We start from the raw sequence: 25,419 nt of genomic DNA, 5'->3' as shown, positions 1-25,419 counted from the left end.
GGATCTGAATTAGAATTTGAGCACTTATGTGATATAGAAAGTTTGTCCCTGAAGTCGAGCACAACCCATGAAAATTTTCTGCATTAGTGAAAATATTCAAGTAAGATTATTACTGCCATACATCTGCTGCATTTCATAGCTCCCAAATCCCTAGTTAAGATCCCTTACTCCTTAGCTGATCTGCACAGAACTTAGTGGAGGCAAAACCCACAAACCAATGTGATCTAATAATGATGTTCACAAAATTTTCTAGTTTTATGCCAGTCCTAATTAATTATAACAGCAGCAATTAAAGTCTACCCCGTAAATAAACCCATAACCATAACTCACCACTGCCATGCATTTTCCAGCAGCTCCTAAGGACTTGTTTCAGCACGAGGACACATCATCCTTCTCACAGTCAGGAGGAACAAAGGCACCGCTACAGACAGTGCACAGCCTCTTGTTTTTATGGCATCTCCTTCAAACCCAAGTGTTAAAAATCTAGCACTGAATTCCTGGCAGTGGTATGCTATTCCAAGCTCTGTTAACTACAGCAAGAAATATGTAGCCCAGCCTAAAATACTGCTAGAAAAATGGACATCAGATACAGAGGTGAAGCTACTGGAAAGGTTTTTCTCCATAAAGGCTGACTTTAGCAAAGCACTCCAAATATACAGGATTCTCTGTTGCTTGATTTCCTGATCGATTGTATTTGGACATTTTCTAATGCTGGAAATTATCCAGGAAGATAGTTCTGGAAGATTAAAAATGGGAATCACAAGTAGAGGAACATGGAAGGAATTGTGGTGAGGGCAGGCCAACAAACCTTTTAAAGTCAGCTTCAGCATTACAAGTCATAAACCCAGGGCAATCCATTCTCTTCCCATGGGACTTGAACATGCTTCTCAACAGATTTACAACTTCACCTTTCAAACTGAGTTCAACTCTTACTTTTACTGTCAATTTTATCAGTTGCACAGTTCCAAGTGTGTCAAAAATCGCTATTTTCAGAACTTACCACGAATACTGAAATTAGAATGGAATAAAAACAAAATCATCTCTAGGAGGAGGCAAAATAAAAGAAACAGTATGCATATTTTATGAATACTTTCAATATGTATGTTTTTGTATATGTAAGATATGAAATGGGGAAATACACAGGCACACCTGCACTGGGACAGTAGCACAAGTGTGAAGTAATTTCCATAATCAGATTTGTAAGGAAATCAAAAGGTCAGCATTTAGCAGTCATGCCAGACATTTCACAAATATGGGATCTTAAAATTTCATTCTGTTATAATCCTGTCTTGAAAGTACAGCTCTGTAACACTGTGTATTTTCGAGTGCAAGAGAAATGGCACCTGCTCAAGAATGCAGAGCCCAAGATACTGAAGCTGTCACCTTGGAGCTGCTTTTTCTGTGCAGTTCCAATCACTCCATACAGTGACACCACAAGGGAGTGCTCTCTTACCTTACTTTATAGGCACACCCTGGAAGAGTAAAGGAAAGGCAATTCCTCAGTATTCTGAACACAGAACTTTGCCCTGTGTCACCTTCACGTGCAGTGTCCACAACTGGCTAAAACCATGTCTATGCTTCTTCCTTTGTCTGTGTGGGAGAATCCCAACCATTCTGTGGCAGTTCAAAGGTTATTCCATCAGATACAAAAGACAGCATCTGACAAAACTCTGTAGCATATATTAAAAGTGAAGTATCATCTTAACCATACTGAAGCACAAACAATGTGAATGTCCTGAGGAAAGACTCAGTATCATTCCTGCAGTTTTCACAGGTATTTCTCCTTACTGTTCTTTTATACTTATGAACTTTCATTCAGCAATACAGCAAGGTTGCCCACAATCCAATAATTCTTTTTTTTTTGGACAGCTATGCAGTTACTCATTCCAACAAGAGTAAATACACCTACCTTCTTCTTTAAACTTCTTATATTTGTCTTGTTTTTCTTCAGAGACACTGAAGCTACTACAGTTCAAATACTGTGTTTATTTTAATAACTGAAAATCACATTTAAAAATGTTTATATAGTAAAAAAAAAAAACAAACAACTGAAAATATTTTAAACTTCAGATATGAAGATAAAGCACCGATAGGAGAGTTTTCCATAGGGATTAGGAGATATAGTTATGCAAATGGAAGCTGCCATTTTTATGTACCTCTGTGTTAGTGTTGTATCTCTAAATCACTGCAACCATAAATACCCCAAACCCTCAGAGGTTTTATATTCGGGTTATGGAACTGGTCTGCAAATGAAATGCAGGTGATTTCAATTCCTATTACCTCAGCCAACATAAAGGAATCATTAGTACAGGAGGCTTCTAATCCACGCTCAGTTTATCATAGGTCAGACTAAGAATAAGAAAAGATCACAAGGATTACTAAATCAATTTGCAATTTCTACAGGAGAGAATCAATGAATGAAAAGTGCTTTACGGTATTAATTGCAATGCATTAAATGCTTTGGTAAATTGAATTCCTCATTAAAACATGACAAGTGCAACCTTAACATATTATTTCAGATTATTTTTTTACATTAGGCATTATTCTTGTATTGATGTAAGTCACTTTATCTATTTATAATACATAACATTTCTAGAGTCATATATATTTATGGTCCTCTTCCTTCTTCTCTATCACAACATATTATGCACTGAATACTCTCTGGTTCTCAGAAACATCACTCCACAATGCTCCTCACCTTCCCAGAAAACACACCACTTATCTATAAACTAATTGTACAGCTATTGCTGACTCCAATATTTATTAAGTCTTTTATAAAGACTGCTTAAAAAGTTTACTTCTTAAAAAAATTACTTTTCCCAAAGACATATATTTCTTTACATGAAGAAATTCATTGCCAAATACTAGACAACTTTAAAACTGACATACAGAATCAAAACAAAGCTTCCAACCATCCTTAAGAAACCATTTGTTTCTTGACAAATACCAGTTCTGAATGAGTGTGAAATATACAGTAGAAAAGTAAATGGCTGTTCAAGTTACAAGAAAAATTCAGTCTTGTACCCTAATTGAGGATCTTTTTGCAGATAATTATTTAGAATTGTATCCAAGTCAATGAAGCATCATGATATAATTCACCTTTTCAAAATCCCAGTTTAGCATTTTACCCTTCTAAAAAAATTTTAGCATTTAAAAGAAAATTCCCACAATATGAATCCCCTTATGTAAATTAGTATCTTTTTAAAGCTCACAAATATATTTCATTCCAATAAAATCTCACCATCTTGTTCACACTTTGTAAAATACATTTATAAGCAAACTTGTTTTTAAAATAACAGTCTTTAAAGTTAGTACTTCATTCCATATGACAAGTGTCAAAACCATTTCTTTCATTTTTCATAAATTACATCTGTTCAGCATAAGCTCAATTGAATTAAATATTTAGTTTTTTAGTCTATTTGGTGTTCAGAGTAGCTGGATCACCACAGGCTGATTGCTTTCAGTTAAACACTTTGCAGAAAATTACTCACCCAATCTATTCAACCTCTTTCTGTCCACAGACTATTGGGAATAACAAGAAAAACCAACAAATTTAGTAGAGCTGACAGTTACCAGGTCTCATAACTTTCAGTCTGTGGAGAATACTCAAGAGCCTTAATAAAGGTACAACAGCATCTTTTTACAATCATGTTTTTGCAAACAAGTGCTTCCAGGTTTTTCTGCAAAATCTGCTTCAATAACTACGAAGACAACTAGTAAAAGACAAATAAAACACTGTGTGCTTTCCCTCTATTGACCCTGCTGGAAAATTTTCTTTTTTTCTGGTAAAGCTGCTTGTTCGCTAACAAAATTACAGAGGTGCCCAGCTCGTTTCATGTGTGCACCATAAAAGAACACAATGACTTCAGATTATTGCTGCCATGGTTTCAAACTGCCCGTTACAGCCATGGCCAAGGCCTTCCCACAGGAGTCATCACTTGTGGCCAAAGCTACAGACAGAACTAATGAGAAATAAAAAGGCTTCTTAAGACTATGACAGCCAAAAGCTTTAGAGATGAACAGGAAGGAACATTTACCAAGGAAAAAGTGAGGGGCGGGAAGAGGGATCCATTTTCTTCCCTTACTATTGGTGTGTTAGGAAAAGCTGCAGGTGAGGGAGAAAGGGTCGTCTGCAGGAGCTGTGCGTGCACACTGCCACAGCAGAGAGCCCTCACAGAGCTTACCCGAGTGTGATCCACACCGTTTCTCACGGATTATTCACGGAGAGCTCACTCTTCCTCCCTATTAAACTGCATTACAGGGAGCTAAAATACACTTGACATTTTCCTCTTGAGTTCTTCCTCCACACAAACTGTGCTGAAGCTGCTGCAGAGCCCGTATGGTAACAAACAGACCGGATGTCGTGAAATAACGTTTCGGTTACAACGCGGGCCTTAATGCAGAAAGAAATTAAGAGCTTAATTTGTATAGGAAAGAGCGATACTCTGGAACTGAAGGTTAAAGCACTGGACTGTGACTTGGAAGACGTGAATTTAATTTCTGGATCTTTCACTTAGGTAATCTTGCAGGAATTATTTCACAGGAGGACAAAGCCGCCTCACAAGACTGTTGGGGAGATAAGGATGTGCACGAGGTCTCAGCTGGCAGGACACCCAGAGCCCTCTGAGCACACACACAGTATATTCTTCCCATCCCTCTGTAAGTAATGTTAAGTGTACCCACCACGCTTGACAGGATATATCTGCTAAAGTTAAGAATTTAAAACACTACAAAAAAACTCTCTACTGCAAGCACACAGACTGATCTGTCAGAGTGACCCAGGCTGAGCAGCTCCTGTTTCTCCCTTGTGTCAGGAAGAGGCACCAAGTTACTTGTTAACCCTACATTTAACCATCTTTCACATTAGCTCCTTCAAACATATTCAAAGGCTGATAAAATGGAGAGAGGGAAATAAAATAAGAGAAATAGGGATTTTTTTACCATATGTACAAGGAGATAAGGATTAACCCAAGCTTCCACTCCTGCTTCTGAAAAGAGAGAGAATTTGAATATTTAAAAAAAGAGGCCAAATTGAGTATTTGAATATTTCAGCACACACAAAAATCAAATCCTGCAACTGCACTGTCTACACTTATTTAGCAGACAAATTTAATAAGTATTATTAGATATATTACTTATACATATTTATGTATGTGTTTATGCCCTATACATAATTAAATCACAGAATGTTGAGGCTGGAAAGGACCCTCAAGAGGTCATCTGGTCCAACCCCCCCTCACTCAAGCAGGGCTACACAGAGCCAGTTGCCCAGCACCATGTCCAGATGGCTTTTGAACATTTCCAAGGATTGAGACTCCGCAGCCTCTCTGGGACAGGCATGCCAGTTCTTGGCCGCCCTCACAGTGAAAAAGCATTTCCTGATAACCACGGGGACCCTGCAGTGTGTGTGCATTGCCTCTGGCCCTGTCACTGGGCACCACTGAAAAGGGACTGGCCTCACCTTTTTGCACCCTCCCTTTGATATCTGCACACACTGATGAGATCTGTCCCTGAGCCGCCTTTTCTCCGGGCTGAACAGTCCCAGCTCTCTCCACCTTTCCTCACAGAAGAGATGCTTGTATGTACACTTTTAAAAGCTGCAGGAAAATTAAGCAGCAGCTCATGTTGCTAATGCAAATCACCAATTCACTCTGGCTATTCATGCAAGAAATCAGCACATGATAGTACAATTAAAAAGTTTTACTGTTAATGGAAAAATGTAATTTAATAAAAAAAAAAAAACCTTTTTTAATGCCCTAGGAAGCAAGGAGATAGTTGAAATAATTAGTAAGGATTTTTTTACCTCCCTAAATTATTCTTCTTCAAGAGGAAATTTCCACGTGAATTTTGGATTTCAAATCCTCTTTCCTACCATGTGTTACACAAGGACACAGTATGATTCATATGACTGATCACCTCTTGGTAGATGGACCCTATTTTGCTTGGCATCGTTCAGACATAGAATAAAATGACATTACTTCACCAGCTCTAAAACAACAGAGAGATGGAAACAAATGGGCAGAACACAGGAGAAAGGGAGACAACATTTGTCAGTGTGACAGGCAGCAGTCTCAGCAAACCATCAGGGTAACTGTTGTCAGAACTCTACAGGCATCACAAAGAAAATCAAGGAGTGACAAGACAGACCATGATAAAACTGCTTTGAGATGTTAATACAGAGCTACTGGCAAATGGGAGGGAAAACTGAAAGAACTGCCAAGACGTTTGCTTAAAAATCAGCAGTGCTACTTCTGCTACCTCATTTATACACAGCACAATCTTAATGTCCTGCTCTTCCCACAGGCGACTCAAAGAAAGTGAAAGTTTGGGAACAAAATAGAAAAGTGGGATTTACGTCTATGAAGGACCAAAACAGAGTTCAGCACAGGTATCAACTGGCATAAACAAAACACAGGGTTCTTAACACACTGCCAGATTCTTTCTGCCCCACGACCTTACTGTATGAAAAGAAAATCTGGAACTCAACAGAGACAATGCACATCAATATCCTCATTTTACCACAAACCTAAGGCTATAATCTCTTTCCAAAGAAGTTCCTCGTGTCAACACTCATGTCAATTCTCTTTCCTGCAAAGCTGATTTCTCTGTGTGATGTGCACATGCACCTGTGAGGTCATATGTATTCATAAGTTAAGGAGGAAAAAGTAGTAAATGGGAACTAAAGAGGGAGAGAGTCCACGGTTCTGCAATATTTCTTCACCTCCATTACTTGGCACGAGGCACTATGAGATCGTACCTTTAATTTCAATTACACAATTTTATGCTGCAAGTCAATTTGCACAGTTTCTAAGGAGACAAGTTCTTTAAAGTCTTCTCTGGAATCCACTGATAAAAAACAGGGGAGACTAGTACAATAAGATATAATGATGAATTAGTCCCTATTGAAAAGTTATCTTTCACTGGGCCCATCAGGAAAGGCGAGATAATCACCAAACATTTTGTATTTGCTTTTCTTTACTATTATCTCCCAGCTTCATATTTTTACTGAGCATAGGCAGAGCATTAGCAATTTTCTATCTTTTTCTTTGACAAACTATCAAACAAGGAAAAAGGATTTGAGAACATGAGGCTACATGTAAACAAGAGTAATATACAATGTATTTTCTATTTATGCAGGTATGCCTAGTAGGTAAAACATCCATTTAAAATATAGAATTGTAGACTTATTAAGATTGGAAAAGACCTCTAAGATCAGCAAGTCCAACTGTTAACCCAGCACCACTGTGGTTTCTTGCTAAAATGTGTCCCCTAAATGCCACATCCACGGATCTTTTGAACACTTGCAGGGATGGTGATTCCACCACTGCCCTGGGCAGCCTGTTCCCATGCCTGACCACTGTTTCAGTGAAGAAATTTTTCCCAATATCTAATGTAAACCTCTCCTGGTGCACATATTAGGCCATATACTTTATGAATTCTATGCTACTTCTGATTGTGAGTCCAGTAATTGCATCAAAGCAATGACTATGCAAGAAAAACATGAAATAAAATTTAAATGGAGGACTGTAACTTCTGTTTGAGGCATGGAAATGGAAAAAAGGAGGACAAGACCATGATATATTAAACAATAGCAAAAAAAAAAAAAGGGAAGAAAAAAAAGGGGAAAAATGCTTATTTTTCAGCTTCCTCTTAGCTAATCATCTCTCCAAAATAATACCTGATATTGTCCTGGTTTCCAATGCTGTGGTAACCATTAAAAACGCATGAATCATGTTTTTGTGGGCATCTTTCTTTTCCCAAGTGAAGACAATATAAGCCATGACAGATGTAGCAATGCCTGTGGTGACTGCAGAAGTGCCTTCCATTGGAAACCCTTTGGGGTTACAGCAAAGATGCAGGAAGAAGGCGAGGAGGAAGTGAACAAGTAAGTTTGAGAAGATCCTTCAGCCATTACAGATATTGTTTCGGTGCTTCTTGTAGGCAGAATAAGATTTACCAGGATATTTAAAAGGACACTGGAGAAATGTGAGCTTAATGCAGAAAGGAACACTCACCTGATGATTTGAAAAGTGGGAATCATTCAGCTTTCACAGAAAACAAACATTGTTTCCCAAGGGATTGGTTCTCCCCCTCAGCCAATACACGTTTCAATGAATACTGATGAAGGTCTGAAGAATAATCTACATCACTTTTATGGCAGGTAAAAACTTGAATTTGGATTTGCAGGTGTTCCAATTTCTAAGGAAATGTAAAGGAATCCAGTAATACCCACAGACAAACCAGATTCTTTTGTCTTTCTGATACACTGACTCTCATGAGCAAAACCTAAGTCATAAAAAAGCAAACCTGGCCTCATAAGTCAACAGAATGTTTTCCATCTATCCTATGATCTACAAGAAAAAATTAACTTTCATCTAGTGGATATGGATTTCCCCCTTGTGTCTGTAAAATCAAACAGACAATCATAATTACCAGAAATACATTTAGTGAGAGTTCAGAATTCCTTTAAATGGGCCATTTTTATTTAATTCCCTACACAGATAATTTAATCCAAGTCATTCTTCTCTGAAAAATCTTGATTTATGCATTTAATAACCTCTTGGACTTCCAAGGAAAGGCAGATTTGGGACTGAATAGCTGCTATGTCAAACTAAAAATGATAAGCCAAGCTCTATGTGCATTAGCTGTGTCCCTGGAGATTGGATTCTATAGCAGCTAATAAGGGACAAGCTCCATTTGAAGCTCTTCCCAAAAAAATAGAGTACTTGCAACTTCTATTCCCTCTTGTAGTTCTTAGCCACCTGCAGCCTACACGGTCCTAAAAGTGACCCTTTCTTAAGCAGAGATCTGTTCTCTTGAAACCCAGGGGAACCTCAGGACTTCTGACTCTCTTATTGCTCTGCCAAATTTGTCTGAAACTGAGCAGGGTGTTAAAAAATTACTGTAGGAAACATGGTCGGAAAAAGGCAAACCAGCCTACAACACAGCCTTTAGCATTAACAAGGGAAACAAGACAGTCTTATTTTCCCATTACTTAAAAAGACTGATTTTAAGCAGTAGTATTCAGCCAGGAAAAATCTTTGTTAATTGAAATAAGTTTTAAGTGCTTTTTTTTTTTCAGACATAGTTAACCATGTAGGAACTATGGCCCACCACATACACAGGGTTTTTTTTTAGCAAATGAAAAGTTCCATTACATTGTTTACATTTGTTCAAGAACATTTTGATATTCTTTTGTTCTTCACCTGCTTTTATATTATCACATTTTTTTAAGTAAGCATTTCAGTTAATTTTAGAGCACTACCTCAGACTCTCATTTTCTTTTAAGCATTATCTTTACATGAAAGTCAATGTCATATTTCCAGTATATGAAACTAAATACACATCCTCACTGTCAGGTTTTTTTTCAGTGTAGTTGCTGTTTCTCCAACCAAGTTCTAAAGTGTTTCCAAATAAGTTTAAAGACATCCAATTTATTTTTATTCTTGTAAATTGCTTTCTCAAGTGGCATTGTATCCTTAAGGTGTGATATCCAGTTATCGATTGCAAAAAATACTTAGAATTCCTCAGCATATGAAAGTATCTCTTCCAGCAATAATTAGAAGCACTGGATGTAAGGATCTACAAAAATGCTTTCACTAAGATATAAAAATACAATTCAAGAAAGATAAAGAAAACAAGGAATAGTCTAACATGAACATGCAGGATATTTATCTGTTGTTCAGCTGCAAGATAATGGAAAAGCTTTGATAGAAATTCCTTTCTTGACTAGTTCATGTGCTTCCAATACTTTCAATTACACATTATGTATTCTAAGATTCACGAGTAGTTTGCAACAACATTCAGGAGTAATTTGCAACTCAAATCTGGCTTCCTCTACAGGTAAAGGGAGACTTAACAAGGCAAAGAATAAGAAGGCTTGAGCCTTGCCCATCTGCAGCCTGCCATGATGTACAGCTGGTGCTGATGCAGCCTGTACAGGTTACAACAGTGTGACTGATGGTTACTCTACCTGATCCATTGAAAATCTTCCAGTTTTTCCAAGTATGGAAGTATCTTCCTCTTCCTCCTCCAGACTGGTTTTCTTTTCAGTTTGTATTTTTTAAACACACTCTTCTTGAACTTGGTGTTCTCCAGATAAAGAGCCCACTAATATTTCGGGTGGATTTCCTACAGCCTCCTTGGAGGAGCAGCACAGAGACACCAGTTGCAAGCTCTCTTTCATGCTAGGACAAACATGACTAAACTATTTGGGAGAGCATTATTCAAAACCAGACAGAAAACTGAAGTTGAGACTAAGCAGAAGCCTGCCTGGTGAGGCCAAAGCTCCCAGCAGTGTGCTGGTTATTGACTGCAAAATATGGGCAGTCACCTCGAGAAAGTATCTGTGACCTTTGCATTATAATTATTAAATGGGTAAAGATCTTTTTTCTATTTTCACAGCCAACTTACCTTATGCCCACATTATCATGTACCCACCCATGTGTGCCACTGCTTCCCTTGGCTCTGACTCTGTGTCCTGTTTACATGGTACCCCCTCTGTCTTCACAACACTTGATTTTTTTTAACGAGTCAGTCAACTGTCAAATTCTTCATCTGGGTGAGATTTATACTGCCCAAGTTTTTGACTCTTAAAGCATAACTACACTGGATTATGGTTCTTGGATATAGCAAGAAATTAAGTTTCTTTGATTAAGTGTAGGAACACAGCTCTTCTTTAGGGAAATACCTTCAGAAGTGATCTACCAGCACTCTGAGTACAGCAAGAACAGCATCAACCTACGTAACGTTTATGCAAATGACAAAAGTATATTAACATTAATTTAAAAATATATTCATACCTAGACAATATGCCAGAATTGTCAGAACTTAGCTACAAGGTCTAACTTTTTAAAAAACATTTTTAGGTTCATTCTTCCTCAGCTGCAGCTAACAAGCCCTGAAATGTCATTGCTTACAGGCTATTTGCACGCTCAAGCTAATCTACATTTAAACTCTTCTGGTTTTTTGACCCAAGGGAATAAACTGCAATCCAATACAAATTGCAAAAATATTCAGCATTATAATTCAGTTTCCTAGAACCTGAGTTTACAGTTATCTCTGGTTTCCATTTTCATATCTATAAATCCCACCCTTCTTACACAACAGATGAATCTCAATCCGTAAACAGTTCTGCCCAGGAGTTTTACTGTATTTACACTCCCACCACATTTCACGATCATTTTCCCCCTTTCACATTTTTCAGGAGACAAAGTCCCCCTGGACTGCTGCCAATAATTTTTCAGAAATTTACTTACAGTAAATGCTTCTCAATGACCTGTTGAAAAATAAAACTCAACACGTACATAATAAAATTAATGTGCCGTTAATGGCTCCTACCAGCTCACTGCCAAGTCGTGCACTTTTAGAATGTTGCTCAGTTGATACTCTCCAGATTTCAGGGGTTGAGTATGTTCTTTAGCACACTCAAGGTATGTGTTCACTTCAGTATCAACAGGGAACTCTGAATCCTGGAGAAAAACACAAAATTATCAATTCTCAGAAACGCTACATAACTTCATACAATGTACTACCCACTATTTTGAAAATACAATTTTGCCTTATTTTTTCCTCCTCTATTTTTCCCCTCTATTCATTTTTTATCATTTTTTAAATCACTGTTATCCTGATTTTATTAATTTTGATACATACTGTTAAAGCTTACTGCAGGTATAACTGTAAGACTGGAGTCTATAGCAAACAACTGAACACTTAGTTTGTTCTTTAAAAATTATATTCCTATGAGTTAACTTCTGGGCAGTTATATGAATATAGCATTGCTCTAGAAAGAGATCAACCATCAGTACTAATCATTATCTGTAACTAAGTATGAATTCACTGTTCATACCAGCAAAACCCCTTCTTCCTCCAAAACAGAAAAAAAAACACTTAGGTGGTTCAACACACCAGTAATGGGAAAGAAGACACTCACCACTGTGGATGCAGTGAGAGATAATAAAAAATGGCAAATAAAGTTTTTCTGTCATTTATACTCACAAAATAGTTCATGTAACAATAGGGGTGTAAGTGACAAAACCTCAGCCTGATACTTGTATTGTTCATGCCATTTATGTACCTGCTACTAGAGTAAGTTATGATGCTCAAAAAAGGAGGTTGTTGAATTATTAGTATAAAATCCCTTACATTAAATTCAGGGAAATCTCTTGTTTTAGTAACTATTTTGTGGAAGACAGACAAAAGTTAAAGTCAAAATTCAGGTAAATTAATTGATTTTCCTCAAACAGAATGTTTTGAAGTTGTTAAACAGCAAGTTTAAAACTAGCAATTTAAGACACAGTGACTTGTCCTACTATTAGAAGAAGTTAACTTCTATAAACCTTTCCATTTCATCAATGAGCAGCTGAAAGGCTCCTTCAGTTTGGACCTGAAGAACTACTCCCATTGTCCAAATTGTATTTTATCTTCTTCTCTGTATTTTCCCTAGGCTTACCTCCCCTACTGGAGATGATAAGAATAAAGCTGAGTTGTACTACCAAGCTTAGTGCAGCCCAGCCTGTGGTGTAATTAATGAATTATCAACTAAATGAAACACTTCCTACTAGGATTATAAATGGAAAAAAGCTTGTACGTGGACTACAGTAACAGGCAGCTCTGGATATGCAGCTTTGACAGCCTCTCCAAAGCAGCAAACCAGGGAGACAGCATCTACCTTGGATCTGCACCTCTGGAACAATCAGTTACAGACCTGGAGCAAAGTCCTTTTTCAGGACTCTATATTTGAGCATCAATTTATTTGTAATGGTTAACTATGTGCTTGAAAATCACAAATAGTTAAACCACATGCTTTAAAATGACCAAAACTAAAGAAAAAGCTGTTACTATGGGACTGGGTGACAGAGCTAAACTGCCAGAATTAAATGCATGTATTTATGTACACAGTGAGTCTCTGACCTACTGCAAGACACTGTACAGTCTGACCAGAAGCAGATCACAGTCTGAGGTCACAACTGCACAGTCCACTTGGCCTCACCTATGCACAGCTAACAGGCCCCAAAAAGCAGATTAGACAAGTATGATCATATAGAATTTAGCTGAGAACATCTGTGAGCCTGCACAGGCTTTAGTCTGTTCCAGGGACACTCACAGAAAAGCTGAGGAGACCAAGAGTGAATTCCATTGGCTTAGTGAAGTACAGTACAACGAGCCAGTTCAGGTGGGATTAACAGGGATCTGCTTTGACCTGAGACTTCAGAAGCTGAGGACAAGGACCAGAAAGCTTCCGGGCACACCAGGCAGGGAAGAGAAACTGCATCACATCTCACATGAATTGTAGAGAAAGAAACATCAGCAGCTGCAAGAAGCCTCATGGGAAAAACTGGCTAAGGAAACCGGCATTCTACTGACAAAACACCGGACTAGAACTGGGAATGAAGGTTTATATCAGCCCCGCTCTGCAAGGTTACTGGCATGTGCTATTTTCCATTTTTCCACTCGCTCTCTATCCCTATTTTCCATGGAGGTTAGCTCTATGACTTGCATTAACAGGCAAAGCCACTGTATTCTTCAAAAGATCTTCCTTGCAAGTGTAACACTCACAAAAAGTCAAAATACATGCAGTTCATCTTGCAGCCTCGTTTTCCTTGAGTGCGGTCTAACATTAGTCAGCAGACTAGGAGATTTATTACTAACTCTAATTAACCAAGCTAAATGGCTTTATTAAAAATAGATTGTCATTAAAGAATGTAAGGAGGGCAACAGTGCACAATATATTTTAAGGACTGCACCAGTCATTACAAAACCACTTCCCAAGACACCACAGTTTGCTGAAGACTTGGCTGATGGCTTGTGTTTGCAACATTTAGGAAATTCTGCTGTGAGAAGCTTTAAAGGAAAGACTGAAATTGCCATACTCTTGAAAATGTCCATCAACCAGTAAGATTAAAAAGGGAATAAAATGAATGTATTTTAACCTGAAAATGCACACACACAGCAGGGATAACCACTAACTTTTTAAAAAATTGTTTGCACTAAACTTGGTGGGAGCCACCCCGTTAATTTGTAGGAATGAGCATACAGCAAATTTCAGAACTACAAACTATCAAAAGAATATAATTTTGTCTCCCATTTCAGAAGCTCTTCAAACTGCACATTCTACAAGGATGCTATTAACCAGAGTCAAACTTTTTAAATGATTATGAAGATAATTAAGCTAATGACTTAATGATCAGTGTGAGCACATCTATTACAGACCCAAGACCTGGAAGACATTTTCAGTGGACTGTGGTTTCAATCACAAGATAATAAATAAGGGTTACTTTAATCTGGCATTGTTAATATAGGCAGGAATCATAATATGTTTGTGACTAAAGTTCCAGATTTTTATAGAATTGCATGCCAAGTTCTGATTGTGTTTCAGCCTTACTATTCTCGCAGATCTCTGAAGTCCATTTCAAGAAAAATCCACAGATTTTCCAAAGTTAGGAAAGATGAAAATAAATCTGTGGTATTTATTACATACAGACTAAAGAGCAGAGTAAGGAGATTAACTAGAAGTGAGTATAGTCCCAGTGTGTGTCACTGCCTTCATGCAAATCTTGCTTTCTGTACTCCTTGTCTGACAAAGTTTCACCTTTCAAGCACTGCAAATTTGAACAACTAAAATTATAAAGCAAAAAAGACATACTATAAACATGCTTTTTGCAAACTGTTCTCATTCACTTTCTGGAGCCAAACCAATTAGTAAATGCTACCAGACTTAGTCATTTCAGAGTGAAACAAATCTAGGAAAGATGAGGTGGTCTGAATAGAAGTGACTGAAAGTCTTGCATTTTCCAGTAGAAAACAATCCCCAGATACTACTTCAGGAACTACTGCTGGAAATGACTGCTGTAACATTCAAAAATATCATAAAAAGAGGATAATATAAAATATTAATATTTTTACCATTCCTGACTATCTGAAGTACTTCTGAAACTACAGTTTTTTCCTCTTGGCAGTGATAATCCTGTATTCTACTAGAACAAGGCACTTGGCCTCAGCTGTTGAGACAATTCAAAGCTGTGGTTCCTACTGCAGGGTCTGAGTGGCATCAACAGTGGTATTGCTCGTCCTGGCCCCATGAAATGCTGATTTCAGGAGCTCTCCAGCACACACCAGGTGGCAGTCACAGGGTGAATTTATCAAGTCTTCCTCTGAGTTGTTTTCCTGCCTGAGAAAGCTACCAAGGAGTTTTGATGCAATACCAGCCTAAGGTGTTCTCTCACAGTATTTCCAGGATAGATTATCACTGTCTTCATTTAACAAGGTATCAGAACTTCAGTTTATGTGAGGCATTGCTCAGTATGTATGTTCTGAGCTCCTCAAAAGGAACACAAGCTACCTACGAAATTAAAGGTCAATATAGATTATTTTTCCCCAGATACAAATATTTATCCTTAGAAAATAAATGTGGTATTTTTATCCTAAAAGCTTCCTACAGTAAAAATGTTCAAGAATGCTAATACAAAGACAGCTCTTCTCCCCTAACAAATTTGGGCAATGAAGTGTCATTATTTAAACTTTATTCTATTATTTCCAATTGCTAAATCCTTAGGGGAACAGAGAATCTATTATACAAGCTGAGACCTTGCATAACAAGGCTCTGTGAAACATGTTTATTGCAAACACTGATTGCAAAGTCTGATGCTACTTCAGCACTGGGAAGAGTCATGTGCATGCCAAAATTCAGGAAAATGTACCGAGTGCTAAGGAGTCAAAGCAATATAACACGGTTTTGTTCGCTCCTGTATCTGCCATGTACTAGACATTTGTACTATGACAAACATGAAAACCTATTAAGCTTCCCTTACATCCATATGAAAGAGAAAGCTATGCCCTTCCTGCCTGTGAAATTAAACACCCCATTACTTTATCATCAAAGGCAAGGAACACTGCATTCAAAAAAGCATCTCAGAAAGAATCTCTGTGAACCAAACCCATTCTCAGTGTCCTCTGACAATGTCACTGGCAAAGGTAAAAGCAGACAGTACATTGTCACTGCCCAAACTGTCACTTCACAGCTACGCTACCCCTTATCTAAAGACACAGGTGTAACAGCCTATCAGCCACCCACAGAAAGCTGCCATGACTCTCAGGCTATTTACACACAGTATTTCCAGAGCTCTCTAAAATAAAAGGCAGTAAACTACAAAAGTCAGGATTGCAAGGAACTCAAAGGCATTTCATGCCCCAACACTTCACAGGTTTGAAAACAAAAACCAAACCAGAAGGAAGACAAATACCTTCCCTTTATAGTTTGTTTGTGCTGTGTGTATATGGTTTTTTTCCTTTTTATTTAGGAGTCTGAACAATATGAGGATTTACAATTTACCCCAGACCAAGCTGAAATTCTCTGGCACAGCTGCTAAACTCAACTCATATCCTCGGAGTCTCAAACCATTCCTTAATTTTTCCGAATGAAACAAATCTTGTCTTGATGGAAACTGTTATGCAATTAAAGCAATTTACCCTTAAAGCTCTTGGAAATCTTTCTTTTTTCTCCTATCTTTGATTTTTACAGTAAGACTGCCTTTTCTTTTCTGATAGCAGGGCTCTTCAGAGCAAGTCTACACCTTTCTTTTTCCTCGGGGAAGACACAAGAGACTCATTTGTCAAAACATACAGAAGGCAATGAATAGATAAGTGGAACTGATCTAAATCATCTCACAGCTGAGAAAAATGCAGTGGAGTTTAATAGAAAACAGAAAACATCCAAATCAGTTCGTCTAAATCACAGCTTGACCTTGTCTATATCATTATTACATGAAAGTCTACGTTTCTCCTCGCTCAGATGTTAAAAATTGAAGGCAAACAGAAGTAGCTTCACTATGCAACTGTGTGAGGGAGGAGAGGGAGCAATCTTTTCTTTTGCCAAAATTGATGACTATCATCAGTAGTTCCCATTTGAAAACGGTGAAGGTCATTCTAAGACTGCAGTTAAGACATGCACAAGGTGCCCAGCCAGCCACAGGTGCTAGTGTATCCACACATTCCATTTAAAAAGCAAATACTAGATATTCTGTTCAGAAATGAGAAGAAAGCAATGACGATTAAATTCTTCTTAAGGCATAGCTACTGTCTACATCCAAGACTCACACAAGCCTAATTGTACCACTAAATATTTTCAAGAAAATACTCTATCCTCAGTTCTCACCCAAGACTCAGTATTATCTCTGCTCTTCTGTACTTAGAAAAAGTACTGCACTAATCACTGATAGTTACAGACATACCACTGAAATGCTGTTTTTACACAAAGTTAAAGAGAATTTTAATAACTGTTTGCTTATTTTTCCTGGAAAATCTGATAGCCTTGTATTATGGAGGATATGTTTTGCATATTTTCTTTTTAAACACATTTAAATATATTGAAATTGCCACATTTTATTTCTTAAATATCAAAGCATTCCCATGGAAGTCAGTAGATCTACTCAGAAGCTCCTTCTTAAACATATAGTTTTCACAACAGGACTTGAGTTTTACATTCAGATTTTCTCCAAACCTTCACAGCTTTCAAAACAACTCAGAGGTAACTAAGAACTCATACATTCAAAGGGTAAAAATAAACAAGACATTCTTAAAATAGAAATATATAAGTAAGAATGAAAATAACCTTGGTTGTAATCGCTCACACTGAATGAATCTGTCTGACAGACTGATAGTCTGTTTTCAGACTATCAAAAATAAAGTAAATGTGAAAACACTTAAAAGCAAATTATGGAATTTTCAAACCCCAGTTCCAAAGTAAGTTAAGAAAGATTCAAATCTGTTCCTGTTTCCCTCTTTCTGATGATGAAAACCCTGTTCTCTGAGTAAGTCGAGCTTGGTGCACTGGAGGTAGGTGGCTTCAGAAGATACCAAATACTAAGCAGGAAACTATTAAATTAATATTAAATGCTTTGCTGTAAGAGTGATGGAAAATTGACATAAAATATAGTAGCTGTGGATGATTTTATCTTTTTTAAATATTTTCTGTAATTGTGGGAGTATCCTTTTCTAGAAGAGTATGAAAGAAATGAAGATACTCAGTGCAATGCATCAGCCAAATAGTCAATAGACACCACTGTATGATTAATACTGAAACAACTCCATTTCAAAATGTTCCAGTGTCCACAGTAACTGTAATACAACACATTTACACAGTATTTTACTATGTTAATCATGACCACAATTATTTTCTAAACATCTGAAATGTAAGGAAAGGAATTTGAAAGCAATAGCAGGAGAATGTAGTAAAACTTTTAGTGCGTGCTACATCTTGCTTGGCTTGCTAATAAAAAACATAAAACTCAGCTACAAAGGCTGTGGCCACATAAATCCTGCTTATTCACTTTATAACCCTGACAATTTTTCCTTTTTTTGAATAAAAAAATCATGAAGATAATATGTAATAGGTAATAAAAGTCAGATTAATTAAAAGAAAGCAATAGTAAAACTGTTGTGTCTTCAAGTTCAGGGCTAGTGCAGCTCTTCAGACAGTTTGTGAACTGGTGCTAACACTAAATTTACCCTTGAAATTGCTCCTGACAATCTCAGTTTTAAGGCTCTGCCAAATCTAGTCTTCTTATGGCCATTGCCTATGCAATAAAGAAACTAGAAAGCTCTACTACTATGAATGTCTAACTGTAACACAGACATTCAATCACTTTTTGACTGGAGCTCTCATTGAGAGAGTCACAGAAATTATTTTCTACTATTAAAAGGATAAACTTAAAGCTGCAGCACTTCACTAGTTTTGTTTCTTTTATTGTGGCTATTAAAACCATATTTTTATATGATTAATAATTGGAGAGGTTTGAAAAAAACAGAGGAAGCTAACAATTATAAAAAGCTCCATCGCTGAAATGCAATATCTTTCTTCCAATTTTCAGCACTACAGCTTGTTTAACTTTATCACCACTATTTCAGAGAGTAACGGTAAAAAACGAACAAACTTACTCTACGCCAAACATATTGCCCAACCCTACAGGAATAAAAGTACTGCAATATTTTAGCTTCTGCTAAAACTTTCAAACTTGTTCACAAACGCCTGTGTAAATCCCATTTCTCAGTTTAAAGCAACATGGCTGTGGCTGAGCCGTTTCAAATGTGGGGACTGGAATGTAACTGGTGCTCTAGAGGCAACTTCCCAGTGACTGCACAGTCACCCCGAGGAGACTGAGACCTTGGAGTTGTAGGATAAGCTTGAAAATGTTCAAAAAAGCTGGAGCTCTGAGCAACCTGCTCTAGTGGAAGGTGTCCCTGCCCATGGCAGGGGGTGAGAACTGGAAGAGCTTTAAGGTCCCTTCCAAGCCAAACTATTCTGGGATTCTGTGACCAAGAGCTGAGCAACATAGAACAGCTCCTTGAGCCTTGCTCCAGACTGACCATGGAACAACGAGGAGATTTCAGATGCTCTGCAGCCACACTGAATGTCAGACAAACCCTTAAACTTCATAAAGATCGACAGAATTTCTCCAGAGAAGGAAAAGTCCTGAAAAACCATCTATTCACTGAGGACCTGTTCTGTCTTAGAAAGGATGTCTGTGCTGTACTGAAATACCCCACCCAGCTTCTTCCCACACTTCTACCATCACAGCTACCTCATCAAATATATTTTTAACCCCTTCTTTTGACTCATCTTGTCTGTTACAGCATATTGCATGCCCAGCAGTCTGCTGAGTTAATAAGGTGAATGAGGAGCCACAGTGAAATTATTCCAGTACGTGAATGTCCTAATAAGTCTGAGTGCTAAGTTCATATTACCATCTCAATAAAGTGATATAATGATCATCCAACTTTTAATTTACCGCTTCCTCATGGACGGAATTGAACTTAATACACGTAATTGAACTGAATTTCTTAATTTAAAATTATTACAACTCCGAGATACAAAGTCTATACTGATACGCCTGGATTTTAAATTTCTATTTCTGATTGCCATTAATGGGAGTTATGAACATAAAATCACCACATGTGAAAGAATAAATTCAGTACTATTTAACTAGTAGTGATTCCCAAAGAGTTGCCCTGGTTCTTGTGATCATCCTATCACCAAATCATAAGAGAACACACCCCTGTTCATTTTTAAAAATAATATTAAGTCATACAGATCATCAACCTTTTACAAGCCACAAAGCAATATATTCATACAACACAGATGTACAGCATAACTACATACAGAACTTAATCTTGTATAAACAAGCGCAAACTGTTACAAAACTCAGTTGGCCCATTTGCCAAGGAGAAGAAAAATAACATTAGTGAAAATGCTGCAATAAATTATGATGATTCGAGGCACACAAGCAATTGCCTGGATTTTCATGGCAGTTCTGTAAGCCACGAATAACCACGTGCTATTTCCAAAGATATTCCCTATCCCTTCCTTTAAAAGGCTTATGCTTGAAAAGCTATTATAATTTATGACCAACGTTAAAACAAACAACAGGGCAATAAAATATAGCAACTTCTTCCAATTATAATTTTATTTTGCAGCTTTAAATTTTGATTACTGCGCTATTAAACTTCAGCAATATTATAAGTTACAGCAGCACACGCTGCATACGCCCCACAATTTGCCATGTTAGAGGCAATGCTGATTAAATGACAGACATCAAGTTACTTCAGTTTTCTGACATCCTTCAAAGTATGTTGCAGTATTGTGTTTTTTTATACATATTTTAAAAATTGTTCATAGCAACCAATATGAATTTTCTCTACTAGAGAAGTATCCTACAGTAGAATTAACTAAAAAATTTAGACGCTTTCTGCAAATAAGTTTGTGTGTTTGCTTTCTTGGAACAGCCACGTGAACCAAGAAATTAGTTATCAAACATGACATGTTCAGATCCAAATGTAGAAAAAGCCTCCCAGATCAGAGAGAGTGATTATGGTACAGTATCATAGATACTATGATATAGATATGATAGATACTATGGTATCATTTTTATTAAATCACACCCTATATAACATCCATGCCTCATGTAAGATTCTTTCCATTGCAGAGTTTGAACTGATTTCAAGACCCCAGGGTTAGAGCCAGGAACAGCTCACTTGCTGTCCACTGTTTGGGAACTTAGCATGAAAAGAACAAGTGTTTCCCATATTTTAACTATTATTACCTGTTGTGGGTGATTTTTTTCTTCCACAAAACATCAATACAAGAAATACAAGACTATACATTCATCTACAGATGTTCCAGAGTACAGCTCATCTGAAGTAATTTCGATTTTATTTCTAAAACATGCACTGTAAAAGGTAAAAGAGTGTGGGAAAAGTCTTATTTTTTTTTGATAATTTTGTTTGACAGTGTCATCTTCTGCTTCTAATAAGAGAGAAATGTATCTATTCCCAAAGATTCTCCTAACACAAGTAATATCCAAATACCGACACTAGAGGCTGAAATTATTAACAAAAAGGTTTCATTTTTCCTCAAATTAATATTCTGCTTCTAAGGCATTTACAGGAACATCAAACTGTGTTTATGTTCCCAGTAGCCAGCACACACTGATTTTTCACATGACTAAAGTACACACTGTAATCATCTCAATAACTGTTATAAGGCACACAGGGTTTACAAAGGTCCATAGATCACTACAATGAACTGGTAAACACATTCAGGGCCCATTAGTTATTGATTTATTTGCAATTACCCGTTACAGATGCTGTCCATGTTACCCCTGTTTGCACTTAATCATACTGACTCCATTTCAGGACAGCAAGCAACCATTATATCAAGCTCCACATAATGAGAAATAATGAAAACAAAGCTGTAAGAGTACTCTGACAAGCAGGTACAAAGCACTCCACTTGTCAATACTGGAGAGAAATGGATTTTTTATAATAAAGAGCTAATTAATTGATTACCATAGTTGCAAGCAGTAAGTACTATATCAAGCCGTGCTAAAGCTGATTATCTATCCCAGTTAACCACCATGAATACTTTCAGCACTGCAGGAAGTGGATACTGCAGAATATGAAAGTGAGGTACTGCCAGACTGACTTCCCAAACGTGCCAGCAGTGAAACCCAAACTGCTAAAAACTGCCTGAAGGTGTGAGGAAGTCAGCCTGTTCTGGATTCAGCAAGACAGATTAGGAAGCCAGACCTGTCTGTCATTGATTTTGGACCACATAAGCCCCAAGTCCTTGCACTTCCTTGAATTAAATTTCTACTTGAGCTAGTCATAGCTTAAAAAATAACCCCATTATTTATAAATTGCCAGTTTTTTCAAGACTGAAGAATTGGCTCTAACTGCCAGTACATTTGTGAAACACCCAACTACATTCTTTGTTCAAAATCGACACTCTGTCTGACCCAGAATGTTCTTAGATTGAATTTTCATCTGCTAAATTCTATTTTACATTTGTCTGCTAAGTAAACAGGGCTATTAAATACGTATTTTGTTTCCTTTGTCATAGTCAGTGATGAAGAACCTCCTAATTAAACCCAACCTGGTTGAAGACAACACTGCTCATTGCAGGGGGGTTGGACTACATGGCCTTTAAAGGTCCCTTCAAACACAAACTATTCTATGATTCAGTGAAATTTAAAAGCCACTGTAGTAAAGTACACTTTTATTTCTATTCAGTTTACTAATTGATCCAGACTTCCCCTCCTGGTCTCTTCATGCAATAAGACCTCTCCAGTGTGTTATTTGATAACTTGATCAGTAGCTCTGAATCAAAACTCTAATCAAATTTGAGGTTCTTTTTTTTCTCCCAAGTCATATATAAGAATGCTAAATAGCTTATGAAGAAAAAAAAAAAATCTCTGGAAATATTTGATAATTCTCCATTTAAGGCTGCATGTCAGACTCAACCTTATTAGTAACATTATTCACATTGATTTTGCACAATTCCATAATCATATCTTCCACATCTGGGATAATTTGCATTAATATTAGTATTAATCATATACAATTTTTAGTTCTCTCTATCACTCTATTCCTCCATTTCTTGAGTCACTTTTTACATCTTAAATATAGTTTTGAAAGTACCCACAGATTGCTGGCACAATCTCCCTGAGACAATTTCTTACAACAGAAGGAGATGAAAAAATAGAATTAGTTTATCACCACCTGACTCCCGAGTTACAAAATTGAAACACTGAGCTTTCATGTGGGGTAGGAGAACTGCAAGATTTTATTCAATTCTTGAAGCCTAGTCCATGTACTCTCAATAGAAAGGTAATTTGTTCATGTGGGTTGGGACAGATGGCATGGGGACCTAAAATGAATTTTCCTCTGAAAAACAGCAATTGTTTAGCCAATGGATCTGTTCTTTTTCTGTATTCAAAATCATATATCCTTAGTAAGAATGTAAGTAACAGTTTGTATTGCTTTTTATTACCATTAGCCCCTCAAAACCCACTCAATTTTGAGATGGAACCAGATGCTATTTGTCTTTTCCAGTCTCTCTACAAACTGTAGAATAACTGTTCACCTGCCACAGTTTTCTGTTCCATCCTCTCTGGCAAAATCAGAGGGGATATCCCAAACCAATTCTCCCCAGCTGCTCATTGACAGAAAGATTGAAGACAACTTGCAATCTCATTCTGTATTGGGGCACTTGGGCACTGTCATAACAGCTCCAAAGCTTCTACTGGAGATGGCAAATCTCAGTCAGCAGTAGCTATAGCACAGGATGAGTATGAAGAACATGGGCTTTATTAATTGTTAAGGCTGCCATATATGGATATTTCTCTGTGCACTCGGAGTAATGGTACAGCCAGTTATGAGACAAGTGGGTAAAACCCCACTGGATTCAGTGACTGCAGTTTGGAACCTAATGCTTGAAGAGACATCACCAGAACTCTACAACAGGGAGAGAGATAATGCAACACCACCTACCCAGAAAAATTCACCATTTATCTGATCACAGGCTGTACCAGCCTGTTCTCATTCACAGGACATTACCAGAGGGAAACTCTGGTTAAGAAATACTTTAGGAAAACTAAAAACACAATCTGGATGAAAGAAGAGTAAGACACTAGTGAGAAAAAGCAGGCTGAGAAGGGAATACTCCAAGGAATTCTGCAGTAGAGCACACAGGACCTTGCAGCATACAAAATTAGTTTAAAAAATCCTGGTGCAACTGGGGCATATCTCTATTTTAATTATTCTTATATCTTAAACTATTGCCTTTGTTTCCTCCATCTACTCCTCTTTTTTCCTTGTAACTTTCCCAATTCCTGAATATCTACAGAGGTTCAAACCCTCCCTGAGCCCTGATTCCCAAGTCATACAGTTATGCCCAGCTGCCCTTTGAATATACAGAGCATATAATACACTACATATAATCCACCACAATAACATAAAGAAACGTAATTAACTACAAATCTGAACTTCATTTCCCCTTGTATTATAAATTCACTTGTTTCAGTAAATGTCCTTATCTTTTACCCCATATTCTTGGCAGCTTTCTCTATGACTTCAGTAAAAGCTTGAGGATAACAAGCCACCTTAACACATCCCTCTTTAAAGCAAACCCAAGTGGACAGGAATAGGCAAATTAAATTTCCTTTGGCCAATGTTCTACCTGTATCAGAAGCCCTCTCTCATTCTCTCTTGATTTCACAACACACAAATTGCAGCTACACCTTTCCACACGCAGATTTAAATGTAGCTTTTTTGCTCTACTTTTATCCTCCAGAATTCTATATCATAAAAGTCTTCTCTTCCCTTATTTATCATTTATAATCTGTACCATTGTCTCAGTCTTTCTTTACTTGTAGTTCACAGTCATCTGACATGTTCTTATCAAATTTTCACTCACTTCCTTTGTAGCTTCCATGCATTCCTAGGTACTTACATGACATGTGGAAAATTGTGTGGAACATAATTATTTCGTTATGCAGAAAGAGATAAACCTGCACTGCCACCTTTCCCATTTTAAGTCCAACTCCCACTGCCATGTATTCCAAAGTGTTCTTAGGGTAAAACCGACAATTGTAAGCACAGGAATAGTTTCAGTAAAATAGCATTTCTGTGAAATGCCTTTGGATTTGGGTATAAATTCTATTCCTGCTGACAGGTCTGCTTCAGTTCCTCATTTCTGATCCAGAATGCAGGATTGCAAACTTCCACTTGTTGGTATTCAAGCAACCATGGACTTGTTACAGCCACTTGGTCTAAAACACAAGGTCCACAATCCCCTGCTCTCCTCTGTGCCTCAAGCTCACATCAATTTCTGCATTATGTTGCAAATCACCCTTTTATTTCCAAGTGCCCAAAGACCAAATCATCTTACTCAGAGAGCCGCCTTGTCTTCTTCACCTGTCAGTTCATTCTTTTATCTTTCATTTCTACCCTCAGTAGTCACATCAACACCTTAAATTACTTCTTTTTGTTGTTGTTGTTGTTGTACTTCTACCTTCCCTCTGCAGGCACTGAAGGCAGTATTTGGCAAGAGCTTTCACAGTTAAACTGCAAAACCACCAACATGGT

General features: G+C 37.4%; 1 protein-coding gene across 1 annotated transcript in view; it reads right to left on the bottom strand.

Annotated features, from left to right (window-relative positions):
* SPAG16 (sperm associated antigen 16) overlaps nt 1-11,477 on the bottom strand; it is a gene marked incomplete at its 5' end in the record, with an annotated part of 321,318 nt that extends 309,841 nt beyond the window's left edge. Inside the window, one exon of the mRNA XM_017828480.1 lies at nt 11,341-11,477. Within this exon, the coding sequence (XP_017683969.1) occupies nt 11,341-11,477 (137 nt within the window). The remainder of the gene's footprint in view (nt 1-11,340) is intronic.
* Nucleotides 11,478-25,419: the final 13,942 nt, after the last annotated feature.

The sequence above is a fragment of the Lepidothrix coronata genome, unplaced genomic scaffold (assembly GCF_001604755.1).
Source record: "Lepidothrix coronata isolate B3197 unplaced genomic scaffold, Lepidothrix_coronata-1.0 Scaffold149, whole genome shotgun sequence".
Taxonomy (NCBI): domain Eukaryota; kingdom Metazoa; phylum Chordata; class Aves; order Passeriformes; family Pipridae; genus Lepidothrix; species Lepidothrix coronata.
Note: the sequence above shows the minus strand (reverse complement) of the source record. Positions and strands in the feature narration are given on the sequence as shown.